The 18,327-nt window shown below is 38.6% G+C and overlaps 1 protein-coding gene across 2 annotated transcripts in view; it reads left to right on the top strand.

The window, feature by feature from the left end:
• Positions 1–18,327, top strand: part of LRP5 (LDL receptor related protein 5) — a 248,179-nt gene that overhangs the window by 125,217 nt on the left and 104,635 nt on the right. For both annotated transcript variants that reach the window (XM_084630413.1, XM_084630412.1), the window contains exons 6-7: positions 266–662; positions 1,206–1,377. In XM_084630413.1, the coding sequence (XP_084486539.1) occupies positions 266–662; positions 1,206–1,377 (569 nt within the window). The remainder of the gene's footprint in view (positions 1–265; positions 663–1,205; positions 1,378–18,327) is intronic.

The raw sequence follows: 18,327 nt of genomic DNA, 5'->3' as shown, positions 1-18,327 counted from the left end.
TATCTCTGCCTTAAGCCTGAGGCAAATTAGGTGTGGTTCTAAGGGGTATTGGCAAGTTGCTAATGTGTGTCCCGTTACCTGGGCAATATTTGGGCACCCCTAATGTGCGGTACACCTCTCAGTGTTTTGATGCCAGTACTCCGTTGTTTTCTGTGTGGCAATTCTTCTCTGTCATCAAGCTGCGACATTATGGTTTAAATATGTTTGTGACAGGTGAAGGAGAACTCTATAGTTGCAAAATTACAGTGTTAATGCTCTTTCGCAGGTGCTGAGGAAGTCTTGCTGCTCGCTAGAAGGACAGATTTGCGAAGAATCTCCTTGGACATGCCAGACTTCACTGATATTATTCTGCAGATAGACAATATCAGGCATGCGATTGCAATAGACTATGATCCTGTTGAGGGCTACATATACTGGACTGACGATGATGTCCGGGCTATTCGTCGGGCTTACCTTGATGGTTCTGGAGCACAGACCCTAGTGACCACAGAAATTAATCATCCTGATGGCATAGCAGTGGACTGGGTGGCAAGGAACCTGTACTGGACTGACACAGGAACAGATCGCATTGAAGTAACCCGACTGAATGGGACATCCAGAAAGATCCTTATATCGGAAAATCTAGATGAACCCAGAGCGATAGTGCTAAATCCTGTGATGGGGTGAGTTTTTTGCTTTTTGTTCCTCCCCTCTTGTGGTGGATTTTTCTAAGAGCTTGTAAGCCCGTCTTCAGTTCTCTGAGACTGTAAGAAATAGCAGATTATCAGATGTTGGACATATTAGCCAGAGAACATATGTGCTAGCGCTCCTTGTCTCCTGTCAAAATCATTGCTTTTCTCCCTGTCCCACCCTCTCCAGCACCACTGATGTGCACGTACGTAACCACCAGACATCACAAGCTTCTGTACCACAGAACTTTGCATAGCCTGTTTGGTTGAATTGTGTCAGTCTTTCCTTTATCTCCTTGTTTTATAGACGGTACTAAAGAAAGGCACCACTGCCCATCGTGAGGAACCTGTTTTTTTAATGCTCAGACCTTAGGTCAATGTCACTACCTGACTTCCAGGGGAGTTAATTAGTCTGATTACTACTCCTGAGCCTAATGGGAGAGAGTTTTCTCACCAGCTAGAACAAATCCCCAATCTTAATAGCAGAGGCATACTGTAATCATACGCAATATGCATTTAAAGCTTTTTTTCCTACAGCTACATGTATTGGACAGACTGGGGTGAAAATCCAAAGATCGAGTGTGCTTATCTGGATGGCTCTGAGAGGAGGGTCCTAGTGAACAGTTCTCTAGGTTGGCCTAATGGCTTGGCACTGGATCTTGAAGAAGACAAACTCTACTGGGGAGATGCAAAGACAGACAAAATTGAAGTAAGTAATAAACATAAATTGTGTATTTCCAGACAACTAAGGTAAGAACTATCTTTTCTGTGCAAGTTGAAGACTTGGACTTCGGAGGGGTCCGCTGTCCCATCGATATAAAAACATATCTGTGACAGAGCTTGACACTTTATTTTTTCCTTAAAAAAGGAACTGCATATTTGTTTTTGAGAACTGTGTTCTGAACTGGCTAAGTACTCCGGTACCAAACACCATCACAGTGCTGTGTCATCGTGCAAGCAAGGGAAAAGAAACTGAAATTTACCACTAGTGCACAGTTACCAAGCATAATTCATTGCTTTTAATGTCAGAGGGTGTGCCTGAGAGTCTTGCAAACAGAGAAGCATGCTTGAGTATGAAAACCATTTTTGAGTTGGCCTTGGTTGTTGGAATAGTTGTGTTTGAAGTGCTAGATGCAGAGTGCCTAATTGAACACTTGTGTGGCGCAAGGTGGATGGAAGGCCTTGAAGGGCCATATTTCACAGCATCTATGACAGTAGTATCCAGTTGTATTTTTACTTGATCCAACCTGAAAGTGTTAGACAGAAAAGGGATTGTTTCTAATGTACTATGATGTTTGAAAATCCATTCTTCTGACTGGCTACATAGAAGTCCGTGCAGAGACCATAGCAGTTCAGCAAGTGGGGAGGGACTGAAAGCAAGGGAAAATCTTCCATATTGAAATATACATAATTATGCAGTTTATTTTTGACAGACTCCTTAATAGGTGAAAATATGTGAAACTGATAGACTATTCTGTGATTATTTTTCCAAGAAGCAACATTATTAAAAACTAATGCAATACATTCAACCCACTCTGTTAAATACAGTAGAAAAGGCTTATGTTTGGACAGCATGGAGACCTCTGTACAAAGTGTAGTAATGTATATATCCAGTTGTAAGGAAAAGCTCCCAGGAAGGAGGCCGCTGAGCACTTATACAAGTGATCCTTTCAGACAGAGAATCATTGCTTAACATTTGAGAATTGGTAAAAGCAGGATTCTAAGGAGTCATGGTTGATGGGCTTTGGCTTGCAGATTGACAGGATTGAGTTTTAACTAGCAAGACACATTTTCTGCAGTTGAAAAATTCAAGGATCTCAGTGTGAAGGAGACCTGGAATTACTTTGTCAAAGTTGCAAAAATTGCCTGAAGCCAGCATCCCAAGCAAGGGGAAAAAATTTGTAGGGAAGGGTTGCAGATCAAACTGGATGAACAAGCATGTCAAACGGGTATTAAGAAAAAGCAGAAAGGTTACAAGGAATGAAGCAGCAGGGAAAGCTACCTCTTGGAAGTCAGAAAATGTAGGGAACAAGGGGAAACTGCCAAAAGTCAAGCAAAGCTGGACCTTGCAAAGGAAATTAAAACCAATAGTAAAAGGTTCCTTAGTCATATAAATAAAAAGAAAACAAGGAAAGAAGTGGGACCGCTAAGAACTGACAACGGGGGGTGGAGATTAAAGATAATCGAGGTCTGGCCTAACCTAAACATATACTTTGCCTCAGTTTTTCATGAGGGTAATGAGGAGCTTGGAGGTAGAGTGGCTGAAGGGAGGCAGAGTGGCTGAAGGGAATCAGAATATAGAAGTAGAAATTATCACATCTAAGGTGGAAGTAAAACTCAAAACAGTTTAATGGGACCAAATCGGGGTCCCAGATAATCTGCATCCAAGAATGTTAAAAGAACTGGCACATGAAATTGGAAGCCCAGTAGCAAGGATTGTTAATGAATCTGTAAACTTGGGAATTGTACCCTATGACTGAAGAACTACAAATCTATTACCTCTATTTAAGAAAGGGGGGAGGGAAGTGATCCTGAAAACTACAGGCCCATTAGTGTGATCACAAGTATATGCAAGGTTTTAGAACAAATTTTGAGTTTGTGTAGTGTTAAGGACATAATGGTAAAGAGTAATTGGGATACAACACAACATAGATTTACCAAAGGTAGATCGTGCCAGACCATCCTGAGCTCTTTGAGAAGATAACCGATTTTCTAGACAAAGGAAATACAGTAGATTTAATTTACCTAGATTTCAGTAAGGCATTTGATACAGTTCCCCATGGGAAATTATTAGTTAAATTGGAGAAGATGGGGATTAATATGAGAATTGAAAGGTGAGTAAGGAACTGGTTAAAAGGGAGCCTACAACAGATCATGCTGAAAGATGAACTGTGAAGCAGGAAGGAGGTTATTAGTGGAGTTCCTCAAGGATCAGTTTTGGGACGGATCTTATTTAACATTTTCATTAATGACCTTGGCACAAAAAGTGGGAGTGTGCAAATAAAATCTGTGGATGTCACAAAGTTGGGAGGTACAGAAGAGAACTGGAATATCCTACAAGAAGATTTCGGCAACCTTGAAAACTGGAGTAATAGAAATGGGATGAAATTTAATAGTGCTAAGTGCAGGGTCATGCTCTTAGGGACTAACAATGACAGCTTTTGCTATAAGATGGGGATGTGTCAATTGGAAGTGACAGAGGAGGAGAAAGACCTGTGTGTACAGGTTGATCACAACATGACTCTGAGCCACCAATGTGATGTGGCTGTGAGAAAGGCTAATGTAATTCTAGGATGCATCAGGCCAAGTATTTCCAGTAGAGATAAAAAAGTGGCATTACCATTATACATTACACTGATGAGACCTCATCTGGAATACTGTGTACAGTTCTGGTCTCCCAGTCTGAATTCATCTTTATTAAACATGGAACAGGCGCAGAGAAGGCCTACTAGAATGATTAGAGAAATGGAAAACCTGCCTTATGAGAGGATACTTAAGGAGCTTGACTTGTTTAGCCTAACAAATTAAGGCTGAGGGGAGATATGATTACTCTCTATAAATATATCAGAAGGATAAACACCAGGGAGGGAGAGGAGTTATTTATGCTAGGGGCCAAAGTTGGCACAAGAACACATGGATATAAACTGGCCATCAATAAGTTTAAGCTTGAAATTAGAATTAGATGGTTTCTAACTATTAGAGGAGTGATGTTCTGGAACAGCCTTCCAAGGGGAGCAGTGGGGGCAAAATACCTAACTGGCTTCAAGACTGAGCTTGATAAGTACACAGAGAGGATGGTATGAAATTACCTAAAATGACACGTGGCCCATCCGTGACTGCTAATAGCAAATATCTACAGTGGTTGGAGATGGGACACTAGGTGAGGTGGGTTACTACAGGGAATTCTTTCCCAAGTGTCTAGCTGGTGGGTCTTGCCCACGTGCTCAAGGTCTAACTGATCACCTTATTTGGGGTAGGGAAGGAAATTTTCCTCAGATCAGATTGGTAGAAACCCTCTGGGCTTTTCATCTTTCTCTGCAGCATGGGGCATGAGTCACTTGCTGGTTTGAACTAGAATAAATGGTGGATTCTCTGTAACTTGAAGTCTTTAACTCAACCAGAGGTTATGGGCCTATTACAGGAGTGGGTGGGTGAGGTCCTGTCGCCTGTGATATGCAAGAAGTCAAACTAGATGATCATGATGGTCTCTTCTGGCCTTAATGTCTGAGTTTGAGTCTGAGACTGCAACCCGAGGCCCAGTCCGAGAGTGGGAGAATAGTGTGATTCCACCCTGACAGAGGTGATGGCTAGATGCCTGAGACCAAAGAGGGGGGTGCAGTCAGAGAGACTGAGTGAGGTCAGAAGCAGTTACCTTGGTAACTGATACATAGTATACAGAGTTTAGAATGCAGGAGTTCCAATCCCGGCTCTGATATGACTTGTGTGGTCTAAAGCAAGTCACTTGTTGATAATCTTGTTGTGTATGTGTTCCTGCCTGAACTGGCTAAAGTAATATTTAGCAATATAGCCATTTCCAGACTGGGTCAGACCCATAAGAATGGCCACACTGGGTCAGACCAAAGGTCCATCTAGCCCAGTATCCTGTCTTCTAACAGTGGCCAATGCCAGATGCCCCAGAGGGAATGAACAGAACAGGTAATCATCAAGTGACCCATCCTCTGTTGCCCATTCCCAGCTTCCCAGGATCCATCTTTTCCAGTATGCTGACTCCAACAGTGACCGGTGCCAGCTACTTTAGAAGAAAATACAAGAAACCCTATAGTAACTACTATGGAATAACTTGCCTTAGGAAAAATTTCTTCTAAATCCCCCAATAATTAAAGATTGGTTTCTGCTCTGAAATAATTTTATATTCCTTCCAAAATTCTTGTTTTAAAAAATCCTTATAAGTCTGACTATTCTTGTTAACCATATCAATATTCTTTTTGAGTCTTGCTATGCTCTTGGCCTCAATGGCATCTTGTGCCAATGAGTTCCACCAGCTAATCATTCGGGGTCTTCAGTACAAAGTACTTCCAAAAGAATGTTAGGAAAATAGTTTGAAAATTAAAGGCATTTAATAATTATTATTAATTAATATTATCTTTGACTCAAACAGGAATTCTCCAGGGGATTCAAAATGGTTTCAAGGTAAGATCTTTAGGTGGGGGAGAGGAAAAACGTAATGAATTTTAATTAACTGATAAACAGAATTACAAAACAGAAAGTCAGTCAGAACTCAGCCCACACGGTTGGAGAGAAAATTGTCTACATTTTCCAAAAATCAGTTTAAATGTTTTCTTTCTTAAAATTTGATTTAGTTCTCTCTGAAAGAAGTCATTGACTGGGTGCTTGTTGTAGCAGTCTCAAATTTCTGTACAGAAGCCCAGGAAAAGCAATATAAAAACTGGATCGTTGCCAGGGTCTGTGATGTCCGTTAGGCCTTCAGGTCATGCAATGAAGTAATACCTGCAGCATTCTTGGATGTACACAGTCTGAGGCACTCTGTGGTAGGTGTAATGTCTAGGGTTATTGTGCTCAGAAAAATTGGAACCAAAGTTGTCCCCTAGCTCCAAAAATTCAATTTTAATACTCAGCATTGGCTAAATAATGAGATTCTTATAGTGGAACAATCCTTTCCCCTCCTTAACTTTCAGCTCCTGAAGCAATTAACATTCCAGTTTCCACCTTTATGGATGGAACATAGTTGTGGAACCTACTTAAAATGAAAATGCTGGATTTTAAATCAACTCTTTCAGTGCATTGGAGTGTATTGGTTGGCCCGCTGTTAATACTTTAGAAAAACAGAGAAGCCAGTATAAAATATAAGGGTTTTTTCCCTTGGTTTTTCTTTCTACTAATATTATGGAAGGAAACGAAGTAAAATTTGAATGTAGTGCACACATGGTTCACCTAATCCATCCTATGCAAGGATAGCTGCTTTTTGCAAGGCAATGATATATGCAGATATATGTATAACTAGATCTCTATCCAACCCAGAGTTAAATGTGTGAACAGAGTGCACTCCATCTCAGTGTTGCTATGTATCATATTCCACATGTTAATGACAGCTCTGCATGGGTGGGGGGGAAGCACCCTTTCTGATCTCTAATTTAAACTCCTCTTCCTCCATTCTCTGTCTTTGCACCTAGAGTTCACCTTTAGTACATACCATGAACAGATTCCTCCCCAGGTCTTTATGGAACTAGCTCAAGTGACTGTACAGCTGGGAGAGAAAAAGTTCCATGAATGTTCACTCAGATTTTAAAATTATTTTTGTACTGGCCACGCTCACAGCCCTTTCTCATTTGGCATTCTACATTCTATGAACATGTGACATAAAGAGTGGTGTGCATGCATATTTGTGGAAAGTGACTTTCAAAGTCATGGCCATGAGTGCTGGCAGGAAACTAATTTAAAATTTGCATTTTGGAACATTTGCACCAGAAATGATTGCTGCTTCAAATCCGCGTGGAACAGAAACAATGCGATGTGACTTGTTAAGCCATCACATTTAACCCAACAGCTCAGATATCAACCTGTCACGGAAAGCCTATTCAATCCATAATTACTAGGACTGTCAAGCGATTAAAAAAATTAATTGTGCAATTAATCATGCTGTTAAACAATAATAGAACACCATTTATGTAAATATTTTTGGGTGTTTTCCACATTTTCAAATATATTGATTTCAGTTACAACACAGAATACAAAGTGTACAGTGCTCACTTTATATTTATTTCTATTATAAATATTTGCACTGTTAAAAAAAAGAAATCATATTTTTCAATTCACTTAATGCAAGTACTGTAGTGCAATCTCTTTATCATGAAAGTTGAACTTACATGTAGTGTTATGTACAAAAAGAAACTGCATTCAAAAATAAAACAATATAAAACTTTAGAGCCTACAAATCCACTCAGTCCTACATCTTGTTCAGCCAATTGCTCAGACAAACAAGTATGTTTACATTTGCAGGAGATAATGCTGCCCGCTTCTTGTTCACAATGTCACAAGAAAGTGAAAACAGGTGTTCTCATGGCACCACTGTAGCCGGTGTTGCAAGATATTTATGTGCCAGATGCAGTAAAGATTCATATGTTCCTTCATGCTTCAACCACCATTCCAGAGGACGTGCATCCATGCTGATGATGGGTTCTGCTTGATAATGATTCAGAGCAGTGCGGACCAATGCATGTTCATTTTCATCATCTGAATCAGATGTCACCAGCAGAAGGTTGATTTTCTTTTTTGGTGGTTTGGGTTTTGTAGTTTCCACATTGGACTGTTGCTTTTTTAAGACTTCTGAAAGCATGTTCCACACCGCATCCATCTCAGATTTTGGAAGGCACTTCAGATTTTTAAATCTTGGGTTGAGTGCTGTAGCTATCTTTAGAAATCTCACATTGGTACTGTGACAGGGTCAGGCCAGATGGCTATAGGAGAGTAATAGAAGGCAGATATATTAGCCCCAGGCTAAGTAGGTCCCTTTTCCCTGGGTAAGATAACTGGGAAGGTGACAGAACAATCAGGAACCTTCTGGAGACAAGACAGGCTGATTAGAACACCTGCAGCCAATCAAGAAGCTGCTAGAATCAATTAAGGCAGGCTAATCAGGGCACCAGGGTTTTAAAAAGGAGCTCACTTCAGTTTGTGGTGTGCATGTGAGGAGTTGGGAGCAAGAGGCACTAGGAGCTGAGAGTGAGAACGCAGACTGTTGGAGGACTGAGGTGTACAAGCATTATCAGACACCAGAAAGAAGGTCCTATGGTGAGGAAAAAGAAGGTGTTGGGAGGAGGCCATGGGGAAGTAGCCTCGGGAGTTGTAGCTGTCACACAGCTGTTCCAGGAGGCACTCTAGACAGCTGCATTCCACAGGGCCCTGTGCTGGAACCCAGAGTAGAGGGCGGGCCTGGGTTCCCCCCAAATCCTCCCAACTCCTGGTCAGACACAGGAGGAGTTGACCTGGACTGTGAATTCAGAAAAACGGCCAAGCTGAGGGCTGCTGTGAAGCTCCAAGATGAGCAAATCCAGCAATAAGCACAAGACCCACCAAGGTAGAGCAGGAACTTTGTCACAGTACCTTCTTTGCATTTTGTCAAATCTCCATTGAAAGTGTTCTTAAAATGAACAACATGCTTGGTCGTCATCCCAGACTGCTATAACATGAAATATATGGCAGAATGTGGGTAAAACATAGAGGAGGAGACGTACAATTCTGCCGCAAGAAGTTCAGTCACAAATTTAATTAACATATTTTAAAATAGTGTCATCAGCATGGAAGCATGTCCTCTAGAATGGTGGCCGAAGTGTGAAGGGGTATACGAATGTTTAGTATATCTGGCACGTAGATACCTTGCAATGCCGGCTGCAAAAGTCCCATGTGAATGCCTGTTCTCACTTTCAGGTGACTTTTGCGTAACGAATAGATGGACACAAAGAATTAATGGACACATATCTGACATCAGGAATTATAACATTCAAAAACCAGTAGGAGAACACTTCAATCTCTCTTGTCACCCAATAACAGACTTAAAAGTGGCAATTCTTCAACAAAAAGACAGACTCCAATGAGAAACTTCAGAACTGAAATTAATTTGCAAACTGGACACCATGAAATTAGTCCTGAATAAAGACTGGGAGTGGATAGATCATTACAAAAACTAATTTTCCCGTACTGTTTTTCATACCTTCTTGTCAACTGTTTGAAATAGGCCACCCACATTACCACTACAAAAGTGATTTTTCCTCCCTTGGTATTCTACTGTTAATTGAATTGTCTCATTAACACTGACCCCCCACTTGGTAAGGCAACTCCCATCTTTTCATGTACTGTGTATATGTACCTGCTACTGTATTTTCCACTCCATGCATCTGATGAAGTGGGTTTTAGCCCACGAAAGCTTATGCCCAAATAAATTTGTTAGTCTCTAAGGTGCCGCAAGGACTCCTTGTTTTTTTCACTCTTGGGCTGTTCATGCACAGCCTCTGGCATGTAAGCTGCTCCTTGGATTGCGCAACCGAATGACACTAGCCGATATCTCCGGTCCAAGACACAACCCCAGGAACCTCTGTCTTGCTGTGTCCAGTTATGGCCACTGGACACTGCAAGCTTATATGAGTTCGTCAATTTAACAAACAAATTGATATGTACCAGGCTCGTTATCCCAAGGGGAGTCTCTGACATGCTTCAGAACAAACACACTGCTTCAGGTAGAATAAACAAAGAGACTTATTAATTACAAAGATAGATTTTTAAGCGATTATAAGTCAAAGCATAACAAATCTGATTTGGTCAAATGAAATAAAAGCAAAATGCATTCTAAGCTGATCTTAATACTTTCAGTGCCCTTACAAACTTAGATGCTTCTCACCACAGGCTGTCTGGTTGTCCTTCAGGCAGGCTCTCCCCTTTGATCAGCACTTCAGTCGCTTGGTGGTGATGTCTGTAGATGGAGGTGGAAGAGAGAGGAAGAGCATGGCAAATGTCTCTTCCTTTTATCATGTCCTTTCTTCTCTCTTGGCTTTGCCCTCCTCCTGCCCCTTCCAGAGTCAGGTAAGCATTACCTCATCTTCAGCACCAAACTGACCAAAGGAAGGGTGGGTGACTCACTGGAGAGTCCAGCAAATCTTTTGTTGTTGCCTAGGCCAGTATCCTTTGTTCCTGTGAGGCTGGGCTAGGTTTGTCCTATACATGCCCTGATGAGGTGTGAACTGCCCCTCTGCTCTTAGAGAGTTTTTGCCTGGGCTTGCTTTAAGCCATGAGGACGCATTTTCAGCCTCATAATTATATACATGAAATTACAACCTATAACATTACTATAACAACGATTACTATAACGTTACCATAACAACAATGCTCAGTGCATCATGAGCCTTCCGAAGACACCCGACATGACAAACTTTGCATTGGATACCACACAATCATATTATAAGGATGAACATGGGGGTGCTGGGTGTTCCCCCGAGGTAAAGAACGTCACACTTGGTACTTTAAATCTGAGTAGCAGGCTGCTAAGCCATGACTTCCCTTTGCAACTCCTCCTTTGAGGCTAATTTGATTTCGTTAGATGTTTGCAGTCCATCACCCAGTAGTCACTTATTTGGACACCAGTGTCACAGACATCTAAAGGAGTGGTGTATTTTTCAGAATACCTTTCCTCTTTTCAGCTGCTTTTTTAAGCTTGAGGAACAGTGAATGTCTCAAATATTTCTCTTCTTCCATACATCCACATGCACATGCACCAAGATACACTAGTCTTGCTGTGTAGAAACAAAACCTGACTAAAATTAAACTATCAGCTGTTCCAACTGTGGGCATGATCCTGCAAACACTTATTATGCAGTGTAGTGATCACTACTGAGAATAAACCTGTTGAAGTTCATAGAAGAGCTCAGTTGTAAGTACTATGCCAGGGAGTAAGAGTTGTTTGCAGTATCATGTCCTGTGTTGAAAACATGCACAGCTCTGTCTATAGTCATTTATAAAACTACCATAGATAAGAGATGAGTACAGCTTTAAATTGCTACATATTCAGATACTTTTTAGTTTTAAGAAGAAAAGTGAACATGGGTATTTCTGTCTTCAGTATACTTTGCTGATGTACAGTATCTTAGTTTTGCAAGGGCTTATCGTATACTCCCTAGGAAGGCCTTATGATACACAAAGTTCTTAAACAGTGACTAATCTTCGTGCAGCTTGGAAATTTGACAAGTAGAAACATCTGTCCTTTTTTGTTAGGCTTTAGATTTGTAACGTACTGGGGTTTTTTTTTTCCTTTTAAAAAATTTTACCAACAGGTTTGCTAGTGCTTTTGGGTGTTGTGGTTAACAAAACAACTTAAAAAAAAAAAAAAAAAAAAAAAGCCAAGCTATACAGAGGATACCAAACAGTGTTGTAAACCAAAAGAATATGTTCTTATTTGTGTGTATAAAACTCCATGTGGTGAAAACAGCAGTTACTCTTTCCTGGCAGAAATCTTCCCATCTGCAGTATTCAGCTGTAATACAAAGGGCCCAGTCACTTCACAAGCAGTTTATATCCTGAATAAACCATTTGGCAAGACTTGTCAAACTTTGCGTGACAGCAGCCTATGGGGCTTTCACTGCAAATTTGGCACCCTGTGGTAACATTGTTTCCAGCTTTTAAAATTTTTTGCTTAGTTAGTTTGGCAGCGTCTCAAGCAAAAAGAAAACAACATCAACGGGCAGCTAGATAGTAAATTGTGAATCCTGTCTACTGAAATCATTCCTACAGATTCAGCTCCCACAAGTAAAGGGTGTAAATGAATCCAAAGAAAACTTTGGATTTTATTTACAGAGAAAAACATACTTTCCAGGAACAAATGGTAGATTAATAAGGATTACAGGGTTCCAGCCGAGAGAGAAGCAAAGAGCCAGTGGCATCCACGTGTAGAGTTTCCTAATTCTCCTTAAAATCAATTTTGTGGTTAGCCAGGATTCCTGTGTACTATTTCTTCAGCATTCACTTAAAGTGCCTAAGGTATAACTGTATAATTAACAGTTACTGAACTCTCAGGTGCCTGTTGTTATGTATGCATCTAATTTAAGTTTCTAGTGAGGCCATATTTTTAGATGAAATCCTATGCTTCTCTCCGCCCCCCTCTTCCCCTCCCCCCCCCCCCCCCGCTTTTATATTTGTTTGGCTTTTTTATTGACAAATGTCCTACATTTATCTTCACAGAAGAATCACACTTCATATGTAGGAATTTTATGTGCTTTTGTATGATGATGAAAAAGTCTGTGAAGCATGACGCTAAGTTACTACAGTCAGGCGACAATCCTGCCCTCCACCTGAAAACTTTCCAAGATACACTTGTTAACAGCGGAAAGTAGAACTAGAATTTGATTTTTTTTTTCCAGTTTATATTCAAACTAGTGAATTACTTTGTATGACATTTAAAATATTTATGTAAATTCTGTGGAATATGGGAAATGGGCTTACAAATGAGGGCAGCATCTGCAAACATTTTAATTGCTAATATGTTTTAAAGCTGTTTTAAAAAAAACAACCAAAAAAAAAAAACCAAACCAAAAACCTGACCATTCTTTAGATATCCCTAATTGGAACTTATTTTTCTATTTACATGATGATGGGCTGAAAAAATTAACATTTATTTAATTTATACATGAAATTGTTTCTTATATCAAGTTTTCAGGGTTTTGTTTGGTTTTGTTTTTTTTAAACAATGGATCACTAAGAATATGTAAGGTAGTCCAAATGGCATTGGAATTATTCTGTATGCATTTTTAAAAATAAAATGTAGAATGACAAGGATCTCTTAATGTTAAAGAGGGCAAATCTATTTAAAACAGTTAAAACAACATACTAATTAAAACGAGAGAGAAAACTCAGGCCAAAATATTTGTCATGTAAAACTAATTTTTTACAAAACCTAAGACAGAAGTGTTATCATGGGATTAGATTTCCGCTGGTCTTTATGCTCCCAAACTCTGCAATTTCATACATGTGCAAGAGAACATGGAAAGTTAAATTGACTAGAAACTGATGAAGTGTGAAACCTACTGGTCTATTTTCATTGCCCATGCTAAGTAAAAAGCAAACGGCATAAATGGTGATAAGTAAATTATTTACTTTTATTAATTTAAGGAGAGGTTAGTAATGTAAAGGGAATTGTATAAGGGTTTTTTTAAAATGACTTTTAACTTGCCAGTGCACCTTTAAGTAAATTAGCCCTAGGGAAAAAATGATCAGTTCTGTGAAAATAGCAGCTAATTATTAAAATTATAAATAAACTGAAGAACAATGTTTTAATACTTCCTCTCCTAAAATGAAACACAATTTCCAAGTACTGTGTTAACAGGTTTTGAAATTTTATTTTTTAAATGTAGATGCTTAATGTTTAAAACATACAACTGATTAATCTTGTATAGTATTGCCAGAATTGGCTACTGAACAAAAATTAGGACTGTGTATTTTATTCTAGTAGTTGTTTTTCCTTCCCTCCTGCCCCCATATTAGGCTTTTTGGATATGTGGTATTACGAACTGGGATGATATTTTTAATGGTGCACAATGTGTGCAGTTACAGCTCTCATGCTGGTTGGTGTTTTCTGACACTGCTGTCTGGGATAGGATATATAGTTTGTGGGTACACGTATCTGTACTGTCCTCAGTCCATGCACACCTCTCATTGCTGTCATTGGAATTTGCCTATGTGGTTGGGAGTAGTACAGTGTACTAAGTTAATATTTGGATTTAGTTTGTTTCTGTGTCAGTTATTGCTGTTCCTTTTGATAATTTGCTTAAAGAATCCACACACTGTTGAACTACTTGTAGAAGTGAGATTATTTTTATTTGAAATAAGGCCATGCAAGATATTACCATGAGTCAGCTATGTTCAAGGAGCTCTGTGTTAAACATACATAGGAGTAATCTGTACTGATGGTTTTGGGGCCATGCTCCCAAAGATTTGCTTAGTGAACATGCCCAGATGTGCATTGCAGAAGGAATATTAGGAGTCATTTGGGGGAAACAAATCACTATCTTAAAATGTTATTGGAGGATCATTAGAACTATTCTTGGCTTCATTAAGATTAATGACAAATTAGGACTGGAAGGGTCAGTCAAAGTGTAAATTGCTGGAATGTAAGTGTTTTTGAGCAGGGAGGAGCTACATCTTGGCCTTGGGGACTTAAATAATGAATAATACCTGTTGAAGGTTGGGATGGATAAATCAGACCCTTGCTAGTTTTGAAAAATGACATAGGGGTAACTTGGGATAACTTTGATGCAAAGGGAATAAGGAGGGCATGTTTGGGAATATGAAAAAATCTGGTTTTCTTGTAAAACAAAAAGACCAACCCTGGTAACAGGGACCTCCTTGTTTGAGAGAGACTAACACATTTCTGGAATGCTGAAAGATAGATAGGCTGTTGCTGCAACTTACAGAGACAAAACATTTTAATACCTAAGGTTTTCATCTTGTTTTAGAGCATTAAGTAATCGAGCATAGAGCCTAGCTCTGCTTTTTCTAATTATTTGATTAGCTATGTTTATATTCTATTTTCTCTTAATTGGGGATTTCCACTCTTTTTATTTATATATATATATAGAGAGAGAGAGAGAGATTTATTGATTTATTTATTTTAACCCTGTGCCAAATTAACTTTATTCCATTTTAAGAAAACTGTGTTTAATGGCCTTCATCTGGTCAAAAGATACAGGGGTTGCAATTCCCTTCCGTGAACTGTGTAGCAAGGAGACTGTCATACGTAGGCCATTTGGAGCTTCGTGAGAAAGAACTGTCTAGATCAGAGATTTTTGATTCTCTAATTGTAATAACAGGTTTCAGAGTAACAGCCGTGTTAGTCTGTATTTGCAAAAAGAAAAGGAGTACTTGTGGCACCTTAGAGACTAACCAATTTATTTGAGCATAAGCTTTCATGAGCTTCAGCTCACTTCATCGGATGCATACTGTGGAAAATACAGAAGATGTTTTTATACACACAAACCATGAAAAAATGGGTGTTTATCACTACGAAAGGTTTTCTCTCCCCCCACCCCACTCTCCTACTGGTAATAGCTCATGTAAAGTGATCACTCTCCTTACAATGTGTATGATAATCAAGGTGGGCCATTTCCAGCACAAATCCAAGTTCTCTCCCTTCCCCCCACCCGGTTCCTCAGACGTTCTTGTTAAACCCTGGATTTGTGCTGGAAATGGCCCACCTTGATTATCATACACATTGTAAGGAGAGTGATCACTTTACATAAGCTATTACCAGCAGGAGAGGGGGGTGGGGGGAGAGAAAACCTTTCGTAGTGATAAACACCCATTTTTTCATGGTTTGTGTGTATAAAAACATCTTCTGTATTTTCCACAGTACGCATCCGATGAAGTGAGCTGTAGCTCATGAAAGCTTATGCTCAAATAAATTGGTTAGTCTCTAAGGTGCCACAAGTATTCCTTTTCTTTTAACTGTAATAAGTGTACCACTGATAGTATGTGAGCTTGATATTCCATCCATTCACTTTACAACAATTTTTTAAGAAGGTGGTACGTTAACCAGTAAAGTTCAGGAACTGCAGGTCTATAGATTTATTTGGACTTTACTACAATAGAATCTACACTAGTCTGTTGTTGTCTTCCTGTAAGACAACTTACACTTTGTTAGTGTTACAGTCTAAATCATAAAAACCTTGAACTCTTGTCAGTTTTCCATGATCTGTAATATTTAGTGGGATTTTTTTAATAAAAAAAAAAATCTGAATAAAAACCTGAGCATCTGACGCTGATGGCTTCTAAATTTGACCTTTGTGGAATCCTCTGGAATTACTCCTGCATATGTAGCTTTACTATATTTATCAGGAGGAAATCCTGAGGATGTATTAAACTTCAAAGTTGAATTATGAGTGTTGCACTCTTGAGCCTCTCCCTCCTTAATCAAGAATTTATTTTAGGCTTTCTGTCACAGGATAGCTTGACTTAAATCAGTGGTTTAAATAACTGATTTTAATAATGGTTTAAATCAGCAAGCAGGAAACTTGGATTTAAATAAATTATTTTAACCTTGTTTGGCATTTGTACTTTTTAATTATTTTCCTCCAGAAAGGTTGCTTCTCAATGGTTGGTAACCATTAAAATATGTTGATTTGCAACTAAAAATAGCTTTTACACTAAACTTGATGCTTCTTTAGACAAACCAAGAAGCTACACTATATCTATACACATTTATTAAAGCAATTATATAGCTTAATTCATATTTATTCAGATTCTGAATTTTTACATTTTTATGATGTTAAAAGTCAGTTAATGATGCATTTTGTATTTACTAGATAAAGATTTTACTTGTGTATTATTTGTAATAAGTGAATTGAAGTGATTAGTTCTGGTCACCCTGTCATTCAAGATTTTAGAACTAGTAGATCTCATCCTCTCACACCAAGTTTTTATTCATAGACTGAAAGAGGACAGCAAGCTTTCCTGCTTTTTCAACTCCCCATGAATTTCTTACCTTTGAATGATCTAGTAATTGAACTAAACTAGTTGAATTAATTGCAATGAAGAAAATATTTTGTGGACCTGCAAAAGAGGCTACCACTGTCAAAAACTGGTATAGTACTTTAACAAACTCTGGTTCCAGCTTCTTAGTCAGTGACTTCCACCAGTTCAGTGATTTAACTTTCTTCAAAACTTCAGCAGCTAACATTTACTGCTTAATATAATTTTTATATTTAATTTAAATTATTTTAATAGATTATAGTAAATTTAGGCTTTAACATGTGTTATCAATTTCAAATTTAATTTTAAATAGGTTTATTTTAAAAAATAGCTTATATTTAATTTACATTTTCTAAAAAAGAAATCCAATATAAAATAAAAAATCAATTTTTATAATCATTTCCCCCCCAGTTTTCATCTGACATCGGGTCACCTTTTTCCACTCCTTTAGAGAGACTTCTACTTTGCTACCTTATTGAGAGCTGCTTTTTGTATTAAAAAAGTGTAATTTTATATTTACTTTGGTTATACACACACTTCTTTGCCTGCTAAGTGTAGAAATTATGTTGGAATTCCTTCATCTTCAGTGTGTGTTCCCCATTTCCTTGCCGTATATGGGAAGCCCATGTATATTCTTACCTGACAAGAATGTCGGGTATGGGTTTGTAGTATTTGTAGTGGTTAGGAAAAAGCATTCTCTAGATGACTTGTAATCTTGAGCTTTTTAGGTTTGCATGAGATTAGAAGAAAATATAGTTAACTTAACTTGAATTTAATAACTTTCTAGTGTTTAAACTTCATAATATCTTAATCTAATCAATGTGTTACTTTACCATATCGTTTGCAAAGTAACTGTCAGGACTTTTTTAATTTGTTTTTTTAAGTCTCTTGCCCTTTTGGCTTCTATTTCCTTACCTTCCCCTCTCCCTTCCAAGAATAATACAGAATGCTGCCATACAGTTAACTTCTGACCCACAGGAAAGATAAAGAGTTGCTGCTAGTGTTGGCTCCATGAATCACATTTACAACAGGAGGGAAGGGAGCTGCAAGGAATTTATTTCTCTTATAAGAGATTGGGGCAAGTTCTTTCTATGTGCACGTACCTTCCATCTGTAGTGTGTCCCACGTTTTTTGAAGCTGAACCTCCCTGCAGTAAAACAAAAACCCATCCCCATGTTGCTCCTTTAATTCCCACCATTTTAGTAGGGCAGGATGCAGGAAACTTGCTCTGCCATTGTTCTGCACCCTTCCTGGCTAGTCCCACACTTTGGAAAATGCTACATTAGCATTATACCTTTAAGAGAGAGAATTATACATCAGTGGCTCTCAGTCTTTTCAGACTACTGTACCCCTTTCAGGAGTTTGATTTGTCTGGCATACCCCAAGATTCACTTCACTTAAAAACTACTTGCTTACAAAATCAGACATAAAAATACAAAAGTGTCACAACACACTATTACTGAAAAAATGTTTACTTTCTCATTTTTACTATATAATTATAAAATAAAATGATTGGAATATTTTTGATTGGAATATTGCATTTCAGTGTATAGTGTATATAGAGATGTATAAACAAGTCGTATTACATTTTAGTTTGTTCTGATTTGACTAGTGCTTTTTATGTAACTTCTTGTAAAATTAGGCAACTATCCAGATGAGTTGATATACCTCCTGG

The sequence above is a fragment of the Lepidochelys olivacea genome (assembly GCF_965140295.1).
Source record: "Lepidochelys olivacea isolate rLepOli2 genome assembly, chromosome: 6".
NCBI classification, from domain to species: Eukaryota; Metazoa; Chordata; order Testudines; family Cheloniidae; genus Lepidochelys; species Lepidochelys olivacea.
Note: the sequence above shows the minus strand (reverse complement) of the source record. Positions and strands in the feature narration are given on the sequence as shown.